General features: G+C 37.6%; 1 protein-coding gene across 11 annotated transcripts in view; it reads left to right on the top strand.

Moving 5' to 3' along the window:
* The window catches only part of ppfibp2b (PPFIA binding protein 2b), a 124,858-nt gene that overhangs the window by 61,816 nt on the left and 46,512 nt on the right, over window positions 1–16,530 (top strand). For 10 of the 11 annotated variants that reach the window (XM_041996439.1, XM_041996437.1, XM_041996438.1 and 7 more), the window contains 2 exons: window positions 8,530–8,616; window positions 10,309–10,422. In XM_041996439.1, coding sequence (XP_041852373.1) covers window positions 8,530–8,616; window positions 10,309–10,422 — 201 coding nt within the window. The remainder of the gene's footprint in view (window positions 1–8,529; window positions 8,617–10,308; window positions 10,423–16,530) is intronic. The other variant, XM_041996444.1, reaches the window with a different exon arrangement.

Here is a 16,530-nt window from a genome sequence, read left to right as displayed (position 1 = left end):
GTGAAAACTTAACTTAAAAGATTCAAGCTGTTCCAAATTAAATATTTTTTCCAAAGGTTGATGCATAATTAACCGGGACACTCTATCACGTCTTCAGTTGGTACAAAATGTGGAAGCGCGATTTTTTTTACAGGTACAAGGAAACGAGAGCAGCTCACTCTGGTGTTGGTTTCATTGCTTTGGCTTCCTTTTCATTGTAAGGTTCATTTTAAGGTTCTGTCATTTGTTTTTAGGCCCCTTAATGGTTTTGCTCTAGCATATTTGTCCAATTTGCTGCACCCCTGTGCCTCTTTCTGGTTTCCTCTGCACAGCTGACCAGAAGTTGCTGGTGGTTCCTAAATCACGAAGGAAAATGCGAGTTGATCAAGCTTTTCTGTTTTGGTCACAACGCTCTGGAATGAGATTACTTACTCCCTCAGTTGATGTCTTTAAATCTTTGAAAACACACTTTTGTTCTTTGACTTTTAACTCAGTGTGAGTTTGACATGGCCTCTACTGTCTTCAGATGATATCGTTTATGTTTTTAGTGTTTATATTAGTTATTTCTGTCCTGTGTTTTACTTGTGCTGCACTTTGGTTAACGCTGGGTTGTATTTTTAAAGTGCAGTATAAATAAATATGGTATATTCACATTTTACTTTACACATACTTTACTTCATGTTTAACCTATATATTCTAACAAGCACTTCAGTCTACAAAGCAGGAGTTTAATACTCGAGCATAGATCTTTGGCAAGGTACACATCATTCTGCAACCCACTTGTTCTACTAATAGGCTAATGCTAGTGGTGGTTGTGGGTGTCTGTCCCTGTACTGACCTTCACACTCATGGTATCAACAGAAGAAAACATTAAAACACAAACAAATGTAAAAATAATGCAGGCAGTAAAGCACATAACTCGGGCTAACTAGGGCTAGCGACTTGTGTGACATTTATGAACAGTTACGTGACAACGCACAAACTTTCACTGCGTACTCTGTGGCGCTTGATGAGAGCACAGACATAGACGGTGCTCAGCTAGCCATTTTTATAAGTGGTGTTAATGAGCAGTTGGAAGTTGGTGGAGGAAAAACACAGATTTTGTGGTTGTTTTGCACTGTATCATACACAAACAGGCACTGTGCAGCAAATGTCTGAAATATGAACTTGTCATGTCTGTGTGGAGGAGGGCACAGCATCACTATTGATAACCTGCTGCAGGAGTTTGATCACTTTCCAGCTGTTTGCAGACACCTTCTCAGCTGATGTGAACAGCATCCCAGTGCAACAGCTGCTAAAGACTAAGTTCAGAGAGGCGCAGGGAAAAGCAGACGTGACTGCACAATTTCTGAGGGAAGAGCCTCCGTCCTTGTAGCTGAACTTTGTGAGGAGAAACGCTGTCAGCTGTCTGGACAGAAGTGAAATGCTACAAAATGCTACATGTGAGCTCGGGGTTTTTTATTTATCATTCTTTCATTGCAGGATTTTTGCCAACTTATCCATTTTGATTTAGTGTCAAAGCAAGAAAAGAAGAAAAGAGAAGAGTACAAATTACATTAAAGTTTTTAACAAACATTTGAACAAACATTCTTGTTCATGCAACAAGAAATGGAAACAAAAACATTGTTCATGTGGAAGACAGTCAATAAGTTCACATGTAATTCATGTTTTATGTGAAGCAGCAAATGAATTAAAAACCCAATTTCTCACAGTGGAAATGCGACCACGGTGAAATGAGTTGGATATTCGACAAATTCAACCTCCACCGCGGGTCACCATGGTGATGGCAGTTTTCGGTATTAATGAAAAGTTGGACATGTATTTTCTTTTGTGGTCTCAGTAAACAAAACAGCCTTAAAACAACAACGTTTTCTCACAGTAATTGTTAGTAACGTTAACTCCTAAATATATCATCCCTAATGTTTACATCGCACCTGCTGTTTTTTTACTCAGATTTTACATGAAGAAGAAATACTTTGTTTAGGGCACCTTCCACGCTGAAGGTTTGATACCCATCCTGCCATTAAATATTTATATGCCTCTAATCTGAGTTGTATGCTTTTTATTCTGCCCCTGAGAAGTGCGACTGTCGATTGACCAGGTAGTTGTAAATGTCAAGGTAAGGTCAATCGCGTAGCTAAATCTCCCTCAGTTGGATGTTTTAGAGATTTTCAACCAGAACTTTGGAAATTCATGTGGAATTTCAGCAACAACAAGTGCATGTTTCTTTCAACATATCCCTGTCTGAGCACATAAGTGCTGAACTGGTTTGGAAAGTATTCAGTCCGCTCGCGCCATCCCTGATGAGAGACCGTTAATAGTCACTCTAGCGGGAGCAGGTCCCAGCTAGCTTTTTGCCACCCAACGTGGCAGCGTAAACGAATAGTGTGACGTCAGTGAGAATGGTCCATTGCCCTCTATTGAAATGGGAACAATCGAAACTGGGTGGGTGTGGTGTCGGCTAATTAAGGTAGGGCTAAGTGGGTACTAGTAGGGAAGGGCCATAAGTGCGAAAACAAAACTGCAGACTGGAATTTCTAACAGACCTCAATCTAGATACACCAAACCTGCTGTTAGTTTCTGGGGGAATTGTAAATTGTCCTGTAGAATAGCTGTATATACAGTCTGTTTTTGGTGGTTTCACCTCTTTTCTATCAGAGGGATAGTTTGGACACAGAAGTCTACCAAACTACTTATCACATACTGCTCACACACTTCTGTCTTTTGTCTTGTGTATTATAAAGTTTCTGTGTCTCTGTGTAGCTTGATTTGTTCTGTTTATATCACGCTATACTTCTTAATCGCCTTCAAATTCCCTTTACTCTCCAGGACTATTGACTATGAATCTGAGGAAGCATAAAATGAAACTGAGCCAGCCTTTAAATTGGATTGGACAGTGGTGTGACCAGAGACAACCTCTGCATGCATTGCTTCAGCGCTGCATCTAATAAACACATACATAAGGATTTAAAAGCAAAAAAGTAAAATCATAAAAGTGGTTTTTAGATGTGATCTCACCTTGATGTAGAGAGGTTAGGTAAAAGTATAAATGGGTGTTTTGTGCATGGAAAAATATAGGAGGCTGTATTTCTGCAGAGCCGGGACACATTTTTACTAAAATCATTAAAAGTAGGCGGTGTTCTGCATTCTTAGACACTGGGATCATGTAGGACATGAACAGTCCCACCCACTCCACTGGCCTCAGCTTTTATAGTAAATCCTCAGACACTTCCTGAATATTTCCCCACATAAAAAAATCCCTCCACCTCTGTTTTCGGTAAATTGTCCTTCTTCTTTCAGGTATGAAGGACTAGTCATCATTTACTCATCCAAATGGCCTAAAAAGCCCCCGTTCAAAGGTTAAACGACCACTGCTCCTTGATTCATGAAAGTAAGGAAAGACCTCTACAAACTGGAGGTTTAGAGTGAGTCAAAGGGAGTAACTGTGACCGGGAGTTTGTCTTTTGTTTTTTTGTTTGTTTGTTTGTTTATTTTGCTTAATTTGTTGTGTTAAATAGCTGCTGACATGCACATGGCAGTGCGGCTGTGCTTGTTGGATGATCTTGCAAATACATTTATTTTATCTGAAGGTTCAGAGTTTATGGTCTTTGGTTAGAGCAGTTTGTGTTCTTTCATGATTTCAGATCTCAGACCGGCAACATATTTCTTTTTCTCCTCTATGAGTATCTCAAATTTACATCCTGTGAAATTGCACCATCTTTGTTGTCGTTGTCACTAGTTTGCAGTATTTGTAAGTACAAATCGTTAATTATACGAGTGTCTGCATCCTTCCATTCATTTATGGCCAAAAATGGAAGTGGAAATCAGGCTTGCGCACTGAATGATTGTAAATAGATCTATTCGTTTTTATTATAAATTTGTATTCTTTTAAGAGGCCTTATATTGTTGATTTTCTACTTCTAACATCTAACCATCTATTTAAAAAATATCTTGGATATTAAAAAAAAAAGGTTTAAAGTTTTGCTGTTATAAAGAAGCCTCTGGGTATTTTCACGTTAACAAAATTACTCATAAATTAATTTGAATCTTTTCTAGAAAGATTTATGATTCTTTATTACTCTGAGCTTCTAGATCTGCTGAATAATCAGTTAATGGTCGTTTATCGGGTGGTAGTGCTGTATATTACTTCACAATCTTACAGTTTTATTGTAAATTTCCTAATTTAGTTTTTGAAACTGAAACACATTTAATAAAAAAGATCGCCATTTAAGTTCATAAGAAAGCTGTGGTAGTTAAGTGAGTCATTGTGGTTAGTCTATTTAGAAAATACACATATTACAAACATGTGTAAAAGACACCAGGTTATGTCAGATTTGACTGGAAAACCCCTAGAATTTCAGGTAGTTGTTAGAAAGTTTGCAAGGCCCAGATCAAAATAGCAACAGCAGCAATAAAGCAAAGAAATGACACTACTGGTACTTTCTTCCTTTCCCTCCTCTGTTCCCTCTGTGCAACTCCGCCAGGCGATGGCAGATATAAACTCTATGGTTTCCTTTTTCAGTCCATTCAAGCCCCCACGTTAAAATGGTCCTTCTCCAGTCTGATGGGACAATGCGTGAGTAAGAGAGAGGCTTTCAGAGTTCCTTTCCCTTCCCTGCTCCTTTTTCTTAGTTATTGGTTTTAATGTTTAATGCGTTCATATGGTGTTGTCAGGTGGTCCAGTCTGTTGATTACAAGCTCATTTTAAGGTCTTTTATGTCTTTTTTTAAACATACATTGGAAAGCAGTAAGTTTGTAAAGTTAATAAATTTGTTTTGCGTTTAGCCAGTAGCTTCACAAATCTCCTTTACTTAAAGGTCTTACATGTAGGTTTTATTGTAGAGTTTGGTGAGCTAGGACACTGACAACCTGAAAAACAGATGTTTACATTCTCTATGAAATTAGGTCTCGTATGCACTAAATCCTGATTTGAGGTTCTAGATTTATTATCCTCTGAAAAGTAAATATTAAAGATGGAGTATATTGACCTCATCTTATAAAATTTTAAGTGGATTGTCAGCATTAAAATACAAGGTAAAAACAAATAATGAAAACAAATAATCACCCCATAAATTATGTTGCAGTTGTGTTTGTCAGTTTGAGGTCAGCAACAAAACCATAGTTTACATATTGTAGTAAAGCCATACTACTGAACTTTTTTCACACTTTAGTGCCTCCTAACGAAGGCTAATTTGGGCTTCCGGTCTCTTCTCTGAGCTCTCTCCAGCCTAGTTTATGAGCAATGTTGTAGATGTGAATATATTAAGAGGCTTCTTCGTAACGACATTTTGACTTATGTTTTATCTTTAATATCCTTTATTTTTCTTTGCTGAATCAGTCATTGTGTGTGTTCAAACTGGCCATATTGTTGATCCAACAATCCATTTGCTGGTGTGTGATGCAGTGCTATAAAGCAAAACACAGCTGTCATGTGATGCTCTGGGCTGGAAAAAATCCTGCAGGGCAATGTACATAATAAATATCAGTGTACCATCTAAATAAGTCAGAAGCATGGTGTTTTAAAGTTGGAAACTTAAGTAGTGTTGCCTGAAAGTTACTGTAGCAAACATGCTAGCAAACATGCTAACAAACATTTGCGCTTTTGCGTGTAGCAACATCAACATTTCTTTTGTGTTTTGACTTTTGGTTGGTCTCCTGCTGGACATGTCTTGCTTTTTACTTGTTTAATTTTTAACTTTCATCTTTAGCTAACTTAACTTTTTTTGGTAGGTAGCTGCCTGCTGCTGCTGCAGATGTGAGCCCAATGACATTAACAGCCAAGGGAATTGCAACGTTAAGTCTTATTGGTTTCAGCTGAGTTATACCAGTTTAACTCCCATTAATGTACATTAACATTGCCTATTTATGTGTTTATAAGTTCTCCTGTGGTCATGAATAGTGATGCATTATATTAAAAGGCTGAGACAGCTGCAGAATTAGCATCAAAAGAGCTAATAGCAGTTCAATTTGTAATGCATATTTGTTTTGTTTGTTTTTTTGTTGGTTTTTTTTGTATGTTTGTTTGTTTGTTTTTACAAAAGTAATTCTGTGGACAAATTTCACACAGTCCTCTTGTCAGGCATTGATTTAATGTCACTAACATACATGTTATAACATCTAATACTTTTAAAATATGTCTTGATTAAAGTGTGATATGTTAGCACCTCAGCTAAAAGGAAGAGCTAATCTTGGCCTCTACATGCTACAAACATGTGTGTGTGTGTTTGGTTGGGCTGCAAAATGTTTCATTATCTAAATGAGTTTCCACTAAAAAGGCAATCAGGAAGAAACTGAGAGAAACAGAAACCATCGTCTTATATCCAGTTGTTTTTTTTTAAATAGAATCCCAGTGAGAGTCAAGGAGTCAGCAGCTTTATACACAGAGGCCTTAATCAGTTTCCACAGAGGGATGAAAACTATTCAAACAGCTGTACTTCTGAAAATGCTTGATTTTCATTTTTACCCTGAGTTGTTGGACATATAATTTTCATTCAGTAGCTACAGGGACTAAAGAGCTGGCAAAAGCCTCTGACCAAAAGGAAATATGTCTTTCACTGCACTCTCAAGCACATATTAGAGGTATTTATGTCTCTTGACAGAGCCTGACGCAGCTTTTTCTTCTGCTTGGCTGTTAGGTTTTAAAAATATGTTCATATATCTGTTTAAAACAAGTTTTCTTTGACTTGTAAAGCTTGGACATGGAAACCAGGGTGATCCTGTGAAAAGGCTATCATAAGCTTCAGTGACAATGTGGGGCTATTTTCAAATAAATGAGATTCAGATGAGTCAGAGGATGTTTCATAAGACTCTATCATGTGCTTTGGGGTGGAACAGCAACAGCTCTGTAAGCTGCTGATGTCGGCAGTCTTACCCAAACTAACCCTGAACATTGGGTAAAAGGAACTTTATGGATACAGTTTGGCCTTTGGTTTTTCTTGTTTAGCTTTTGCTTTGTTTTTGTTTTTGTCTAAATCACCAAAGTGCTCAGAAAATCTGCAGTACGCTTACTCTTGTTTATTTGTTGTCAATGGTAACAGCCGACTTCTGGGAAAATCTGCTACATGATTTCTACACACACTCCACCAATGCAGCACTTTTCTACAAGGTTGTGTGTAGGTTTGCATGTTATTTTTCATCTTAATTCTCTGACTTTTTACTTCGTTCTGTGACTGACCACATGTCTCTCATTTCCTGATATGGTGTTATGGTGCATTTAAAGGCACCTAGGTTTTTACAATTTTCATCAAGTAAACAGTAAAAACCCATTTGAAGATTTCCTTGTTGGTAACTTGGGTAAGTTTTTCCAAAGTGGCAGCTTACCCAGTATACATGAATGCTTTTTAAATGATCTTGACAGATTAAAAGATGTGATCTTGAGCTCCTCCTTATAAATTTCCAAAGTGGAACTGGGAATGTGGCCTTCATTTGCAGTGACAGAGAGGAAAGGCCAAGTTTGTAATGCATCCTGTATCAACAATAACTGCTAAGTGTTGCATTAACTGAAAATCCCCCATGGTAATTTCATCAATGATAGTAAAAAGTGGTGTATTTTTTTTAAATCTTTATTTGCATGCATTAATTCTGTTCAAAGTATCAGTTTGTTATGGGTCATGTTTGTGTTGTTTTTAATGTATTGTACAGTAGTGGAGGTTTTTTAGAATAAGTTTGTATTCTTTAATGTTAACGAACCACCATGTTTTTCTTATACTTTGTTTCTGTGGTACCTCACGTCCTGTATCTGCAAGGCGCCCCAACTCATCACAAACTAATCTGTTATGATTTTTCAACTTATTCTGGTCTGTCTAAAATTTCCCAGATAGCTTGTTTGTTCTTTATTTGAGGTTGGGTTGCCATGTACCAAAAAAGACTGATTATGATATTAGAAAAATAAAATATTGATATTGTGTTGGTGATACAGATACATGGTTTTATTTAAACTAATAAATTTAAAACATTGATGATGAATGAATTTGTGAAAAACATGAATACAAATGTAAATGTAAATGCAAACGAAGTGCTTGAGAAAGGAACCAAAAATTTTTCAACACAAATAATATAATCTGATAGCCTCATATATATTTGTGACATTTCCTTTGATATTACAATAGTATTGTTATTGAAAAGACCTTCATTCACAAAAATAATGTAAATAATTGTAATGTTTTCTTAACCAAAGAAGCCACTATTGTGATTTTTTGCACATGTATTTCCTTGTGATGTCTTCTTAATCCAACAAATCACAAACAACATATTTTTATATTTGCAGCACTGTCACCTCAGGGAGAGAATGACTCCCTTTAATTTGGAGTTGAGGCTTTGTAACGTTGCAGAAATTTTATGTGCACAAAAAAAGATGAAGCCATCACTAAAATTACCATCATCGTCATCATCATTATTCATTGTGTTATCTCACTGGTGACTGTAACACAATGCTGATCTGATCCTCCTGTTCTTGGACATGCTTACAGTCACCAGACCATCCATCCTGACTCATCCTTACTTTCCCTGTTAATCTGTGTGTGTGTGTTTGTTTGCTATGCGTTTGTCCAGGTGAACCTCTGTTCTCCATCCAACAATGAAACCTACCAAGAACGACTGCTCCGACTAGAGGGAGACAAGGAGTCTCTGGTGCTGCAGGTCAGAGCTGACTCCCCCCTTCATTTTGTAGACACATACTCGGCATCACTTGTGCTCCCCTTTTGCTTCTGTGTCATATTTTCAGTGGGTCTGTCGCTCCCCAACCTTCCTTTGATAACTTTGCTTTTAATTCTTTATCAAAATATTTACAACAATCAGAAATTAAAAGTGAAGGTTAATCGAGTTAAGTTGTGTTTGTTTTGATGTAATTACTTCATATTACAAGTGAATCAGCTGTGAGTTTGTGTGGAAGGATTTGAGGCACAGTGGGAAAAAAAACATCAAAGTTTCTAGTCTGTAATCTTGGAACTTAAGATGTTTTGTGTTCCTTCATAACAAAACATGCCCAGACACCTTCAGAACTGTACGAACATGAGTTTACCGGTGACTTCTACAGTAACTATCAACATCAGGGCTGCAGCAGTAAAGCAGAAGATGATTACACGTCTCTGCGCTGTGGGCTGTCAGCAGGTTTTACCTTTGGATTACTTTAATTGCTAGTTCAGGCAGCTATGTTTTCCTCAATCTGTCTGTAAATTCCTCTGATTTAATTTGCCGTTATCAGACTGTTCCTGGGGCTCTTTTTTCTGTGTGCGCCTGTTTCACATTTTCACTAACGCCATGTGAGTGGTTGTTTTATTTGTGTTCAAGTGCACCACCCACCTGACGGACCCTGGCTCATAAAATTATCATAAAGTCCACATCTCACTGCTCACCACCACCACTACCACTTCACACACACACACACACACCTACCTGTTGTACATTCCACATCTGACATCAGCTGTGATTGGTTGATATCCAGGGAGACCGGGGCTTTGTTGTCAGGACTGGGAGTTTAATTGGCTGTTGATAGTTTACTGTTTTTTTAGCTCTTTGTTTTACTTTCTCTTCACCTGCTGCTTAAGGGTAGAAGTCTTGTCTTGCTTCAGTATGCGTGTGCATGTGTGTGTTTGTGTCAGTGGATACGCTTTCTGTGGTTAGCAACTAACTTCCCTGTAGCCTGGTGGAAAACGCTCTCCTCCCCTTTATGTGTGAAGTTTAAAAGAGGTAAGAAAGTATGTTTTAAATGTCATTTCCATAACAGAACACTTGAATATGTAGAAGTATTAAGATGATTTTTGGTGTTCAGTGCTGAATAAAGCTCATTCACATACTTACTCATTCATTTACTTACATGTTCATGGTTCATTCTTAGGAAGTAGAGTCAGTTGGATCATTTGCTCTGCCGTGACGTGTCTGGCTTTTTGTTTTCATCTGGATTTTAAGGCATGTTGTGCCAACAAAGCTGGCAAAAGTGCTATGAGCTGGGACGTGGCTGCAGGGCTAAAAATCCAAGAAGTGACAGAGAATCAGCTGCTGTCAGATGAATTTGGCACAGTTTAGTAGAACAAGAGGAATTGAGGAGAGCGTGTGTTTGGCGTGAGGTGAATGTGTTGTCAGGGAGATGATAGTAAATGTAGAATGCATTCCTGAGTGACAGGCTGCTGAGCAAATATGTGCTGCCATGGAGCAAGGTATGCTACAATGAGCGTGTGTTGTAGTTTAACAAAAGTTTTTCTCTCTTTTTTAATCTTCTCATTATTATTTGTCCAGGTTTTAGTGAATTTCAGTTCCTTTTTTTGTCTGCGTCAGTTCCCTCGGCACTCTTATGTGCCTGCCCTAACACAGTACGACCGTGTCACCCACCAGGTAAGAGTCCTGACTGACCAGGTGGAGGCGCAAGGAGAGAAGATCAGAGACCTGGAGAGTTCTTTGGAGGAGCATCGGCAGAAGCTGGCCTCTACTGAGGAGATGCTCCAGCAGGTAAGACACATAAAAAAGCACAACTCTAAAACTATGTCGTAGACGTTTCAGTCGTTATCTTTGTAACTGTAAATCTTATATAATGTATGTTAACAAATATTTTTTAAAAACTGCCTTTTATAAAATCGTGTGAACCAGTCTCTTATTTTTTTCTCTGCCGTTTTCAGTTCATTCCTGGCATTTCAAGCAGCACAGTGGTGTTAGATCAAAATCAGTGTGTGCCCACAGGACAAATGAGGAGATATTTAAGAGTGCTCCATATTGCCTTTGCTCATCTAATACTCCTAAAGGACCTCTTTGACTAACTTTAACTCGGCTGTAGCACCAGAGGAAAATAAAGGAAAGTTGACCATGAGCAGAATTAGAGAAATTCCTGCAGCTTCACTAGAACATTCAGCCTGTGCAGACACAACACCGCTGTGTTTTATCATGTACCTTGTGAGGCAGCTGGATTCTCACAAGATCACAATCACAAAAGACTCCCTCTTGCCAGGCTTCAAGATATGTGTTTGTGGAAGAGACACATTTTTCACACCAATCTGTGTCTTACTGCGGATTTGAAATATCAGTAGTTGAGGGTAACCATGAGAACAACTCTAAAGCTTGAATACGTTGTGGAGTTCACGGTCAAGTCTCAGATTGTAATAAACAATATACCAGCCATTGATGACCTATTGCTGAAATGCAATTATTATTATTTTTTTTAAATACTTTTCAGTAAATTTGGTTATTCTGGATCAGTGAGTGCGGCTGTTTTGCTTGCTGTAAGGATTTAGCTGTATATTTAAATGAATATAGCATTAGTTTTATCAATGCTGGAGAATAGATTGACACTGAATGACACTAAATGACACTGAAGACTTTTGTGAGTGAAATTAAGATTTAATTTTCATTCTCAACTAACCTAAATTAGCAATCGTTCATTTTAGGTAACGGACCCCGCTACATTAGTCTTGTTTGGTTGAAGTTGTGGCTCATTTGTGCTCAATGTTATTTACGTAGACTCATATGGACAGGGCCTTTTGTCTGTCCTCTGTGTTCATTATGTGCATATTTTAGTCACTTTTTTATGGAGCTCAGATGTAGCAAACAGACCATCTGAAACCATGAGGGGCAGTGTTGTGCAGTATAGCTTGCATGTGACCAACGCAATGAACCAAGAAGAAGAAGCTGCTACGATGATTAATGGCCGCACAGGCTCCGAAATAAACTCTGAGTTGTTGCCTAACAAGCATGTCAATACAAAGGATGCACGGGAGTATGTGAGCAGTGAAATTTGGCAATATTTGAAAGGGAGCATAAAAACTGCTGTAGGTGATTGGTCATGTTATGCAAACTGATTCACCAACATAAAGGCCTTGCTAAAGGTTTTTATTAAGTTCTGCAGAAGCTTCCTACTGACACATCAATGTAAGCCAGATAAAATATTTGAGGGAAAAGTTGAGGAACAATACTGTTTTATTGTCAGCAAATGAAAAATAACTAATGATTTTATAATCTTGCAACAGAGACTGTAAGACTCCAGAATTCCTGACATGGAAGAAATCTGTCCAACAGCAGATTATCAAGGATCAGATGTTTTAATCTGCCTACATCATTAAAGTCCTAACCGTTAGCTTCAGTCGAATGTCAACCTATTAGCGTCCAGCAATATGATTCCTCTGCCTCTGAGTGTCCAACGTTTGAGTGATGGGGTTTAAATTTCATTAATTAGCCCTTAAAACATTGTGTTCCATCACAGACTTTTATCACAACTGAAAATGAAATTCAAACAGCTGAATGTGAGAAGGGCTAGCTAATATATCGGTTCTAAATTAAATCGGACCTCAGTCCGAGGTTTTATTTTTGCCAGCTGCTAAACAGGATGTACATGTGAAGGAGCCGTTGAGGAGAAGGTGTTAACTGTGACTGTGAATGAGCAAATAAAGGAGTGGCAGAGTATTTTATTGTGTGTTTAAGTTTGACTTCACATTGCTGACCTCTCCTGACTCATATCCCCTGTTCAGACATGGAGGATATGACACAGTAGACTTAACAGGTTAAAGTTGAGCTTTACGCAATGTTTCTTGAAATCTCATGAGATGAGACAAAGTTTACCGTTAAAACAAGGTGACTTTTTTTAAAAATAAAGATCGTGACCTGTTTTGCTTTTAGTGTTTCGCTATTTGTTGGTTTGATCTACAAAAAGTGGCTTTGCCTGGTTTTAGCACTAAGAAGATTTACTCTAGTCAAAACAAAAAAATAAAGCTAGCTTAGATGCAGAAGGGAGAAATACAAGAAAAAACTTAGAGCACAAACACTGAGATCATCTGCTGGTTTGTCGTCCTATGGGGGCATTTTGTAACTTTGGATCCACTTAAAGGGAAGCATCATTGCAGCACTATGCTAATTTGTTTTATCACCTTCACATGTTGTGATGAAACATTTCTATTGTGCTGGGAGTTTCCTGAGAACCAGTTTTATATTGAATGAAGGGTTTAATGGGAGTGAGCATGGTGAGAATAATGTGCTCTGGCCTTTGTGGTCATCAGATCCCACCCTAATTGAACACCTATGGGAAATTCAGGACCAACGTGTCAGACAGCTTTCTTCACCATCGTCATCGAAGCGCCAAATGAAGAGTATAATTTTGGAAAATGATCCATACCTCCAGTAAAATTACACAGTAATCACTGTAATCAATATTTGTTTAGGTCTGGAAGTCCCAGAGCCATTATTCATGTTAATTGATCTGTGTTCCTCCGAAGTTTACGTTTTAGAGGCAGAGTAAAGCAAAACTGAATCTATTTTCTTTCACATCATAGATAAATGTGTTGTTTTTGTTTGTTTTGTTTTTTTTACCAAACGTGAACGACTAAAGCAACCCAATCATTGGATCTCAGATTAGCTTAAATACATGTGAAATCCCAAACATGCACTGCTGATGTAAAATATATCAACACTGTTAAATTCTCAGACTTACACTGCCATGGTGGCTAAGTTCTAGCTGCCAAGGATTACACCGGTAACGGGCTAAGTAAAGCAGTACCTACAGTTTTTCAGTGTTTATCGTAAATCCAGCTGCCTCTAGTAAATTGGGGATTGATTGATCCTGAGTTGTTTAATTATATAAATTTTAGAAATTTAGATTTCTTTTTAAAACACATAATGGTAACAGTCTAGCAGGACTAAATCAGTGTATTCATCCATTATATCTTCATTCAGTGAAAGAAGAGGTGTTTTTCACACCTTAGCCATTTTAAGTTCAAGGAGTTTTTATTTAAAAAACAAAAACTTTAAAATTGTGTTTCTATCTAGATGTTTTCATTTTAAGTTGTATGTAAAAACATTTACAGGATGGATTAAAAACCTGAACATTGTAACAAAAAAATACAGTAATTAGTCAGAAGTTGCATAATGTATAGTTTTCCTGAAAGTCTGTGTAAAATTTTGATAATTTGAAAGCATGTCTCTTTAAGCATTACTGGGTTAACATTACCACACCACAGCTTGCAGATGACAGATCCCACTTGTTCCACTATAAAGCAGTTTGAATCACTGAATGTCTTCAAGTCCTTCCAGTTGTTGCTCATGACGTCACCAATGAGGCAAACTCATGAGTTCTGCCAGGCTGGATACAAAAAGCCTACGACAGAATCAGCCCTCTGTTTAGACTCCTCAACAGGCTCTTTGTCCTCCTTGTTGTCAACGCTGAGAATAAAAAAGGCCACATTCCCTAAATAAAAGCCCCACCGTCGCTGTGACGCTTTCCTCCATTTATCCTGTCAGCTTTTATAATTCAGCTCCGTCTCCACTTGTTTAAATCACTATAAAAAAGAAGGCTTAAGTATTAAAGAGAAACTCGCTTCTTTTACCTGTTCTTTAGTCACAGAACAGTCCATTAAAGTTGTTTTCCCATGTGCACAATTTCAGACTGTTGACAGGTTGCTTGGATTTCTGCTACAACTGATGGCTTGTGATTGTGCATTTGTAGATTTATTGGCTTTAGCTGCACTGATTTTTAGCTGCTCTGCTGTGTTTGTGAAAAACACATCAGCAGTTAATGGCCGCTGGTCAAATAGCTACAGTATGTGATAGGAGCTGCACGGAGAGATGAAAGTGTGGTGTGGACAGATAATGCTTGTTTCTGTGGTATGGTATTCTGTTGTGTGTTTTTGTACCTCTTAAATCCTTATATCGTGTTTTTGCATACTGAGGATATTAAAAACTTGTCTTCTCCTGCAGCAGGATGTCCTCTGTCTGTGTGGACATGAATGTGAGTTTACTGTTATGAGGATTATTTTGGTTTAAGCACACTGAGGACATGATGTGTCCATGATAAATGGTTTTACCCTTGTTACTCATTATTTTGGAAAATTTGTGCAGGGATCCATAATGATTGGAATTTTATATTCTCATTATATTTTCTGTTTCTGAGCCACCATACAATACCTTTCCAGGAATAACTGCAAGTAATGTAATTAGATTTGTTTTTATGCTAGTAAAGATGTGTTTTTGATATATGTATAATTTCTTTAGTTATTTTACCAGGAAGTCCCATTGAGATCAAACATGTTTTTCAAAGACAGCTCTCGCCGATTTATGGTGAAACCTCAGACTGCAGTAACAACCAAGTCAACAGTAGGTGGCAGCAGCACTTCGCACGATCTGCTACCAGGCAGAAAAGAAGACAAGCTAGCACAGCAGCTAATCCAGTTAGCCTTGCTATCATTGTAACCAAAGCGATAAGTTTAGCTTTTCAGGTCATGTATGACAGTTGCCAGCCTTTCTGTGGAAATATGTATCTACAGCCAGTCGGGGCAGTGTCTAATCCAGTGGGTCATAAGTTTAGAGATGCTAGTCATTAGCCTCTTCAATACTAACACAAGCATCTCCGAGCTAAAGGATAACTGAGGGAATGTAGTGGGTCATGTGACCCGCATGAGTCTTCTTTTTGAGTTTGTGTTGCTTATATGAATGGGTGATACAAACATCTTTTATTTCAATACATTGTTTTTTTGTCGATATTGATACAAATATTGATACTTTTTGCCCCTTTAAGGAAAATCATTCAAGTATGCATTAATATCTTTATTGCAGTATTAAATATGAATAAAACTCATTAAGATATCTTACTGAATCTTATAGAATAACCCCTAAAATCTTGAATTATATAACAGTTATATAAAAACCATATAAATACAGGGAAATCAGGCAAAAAAAATAAAAATAAAAAAAAAATTGAGTGGGATACAAGAAATTCAATTACATAATAAATTGATAACAATTAAGAAATAAAGATAAACAATAAGTAATGAAGAAATAAACACAAATAAAAGCAAATAAATGTTATGAATGATGAAAAAAATTAATAAAGGCTGAATGGATAAAGAAAAGGTTTATCGCAAATTTGCGACAACAGGGGTCAAGTGGTTAAAAGTGAGAGACTTTAAGTATCACCGCTGTTGGTGTGTCATTTAGCTGAATGGGCGAGCACCGGCATTCAGAAACAGGTAGAAGACATATACATGCATCTGTTTTCCAGTTTCTTTCCAAGTTTCTGGCCAGCAAATTCAGTCTTAAGTAAACATGTGATGGTCTCATGTGTAAACACAAAACACTGTGTGTCTGAGTCAAGAAAGAGGAAAAAAGAAGGAGAGTTCATCCAGCCATGTAGCACTGAAGTATCTGAGCTGCAGGGCTGCTGCTCGCTGATCAAACCACATTTAATCTAATATGAAATAGTCCTTAGATAGCACACACAGACACAGAGAGAACACATGAGAGAACTCATACTAGAGGCGATCCACCCACGTGCAGTCATACTGTGGCTGCATGTCCTTTCTGAAACTGCTGTCTGATACTTTCCTCCATGGTTTACATTGTTATGGCCGTATACTGTCACTAACAGCACGCAAGCTATGCTCACAACGTTATCATCACAGCCATTATCTTTTCATGTCTTCAAACATTCATTAAAATGAATCAGTTGCTTTCTCTTCATTTTTCTGCAACAATTTTTTCCAAACCAACCTTTAGAATTAAAGTTGCTGCAGTTCTGAAACAACTATTTGATACCAGTTTTAGGTATCATGCAATTTCCCAATTTACGTTTTAAGGATGTAGCTA

This window comes from Melanotaenia boesemani, chromosome 10 (assembly GCF_017639745.1).
Source record: "Melanotaenia boesemani isolate fMelBoe1 chromosome 10, fMelBoe1.pri, whole genome shotgun sequence".
NCBI classification, from domain to species: domain Eukaryota; kingdom Metazoa; phylum Chordata; class Actinopteri; order Atheriniformes; family Melanotaeniidae; genus Melanotaenia; species Melanotaenia boesemani.
This window is presented reverse-complemented; position numbering and strand designations above follow the sequence as displayed.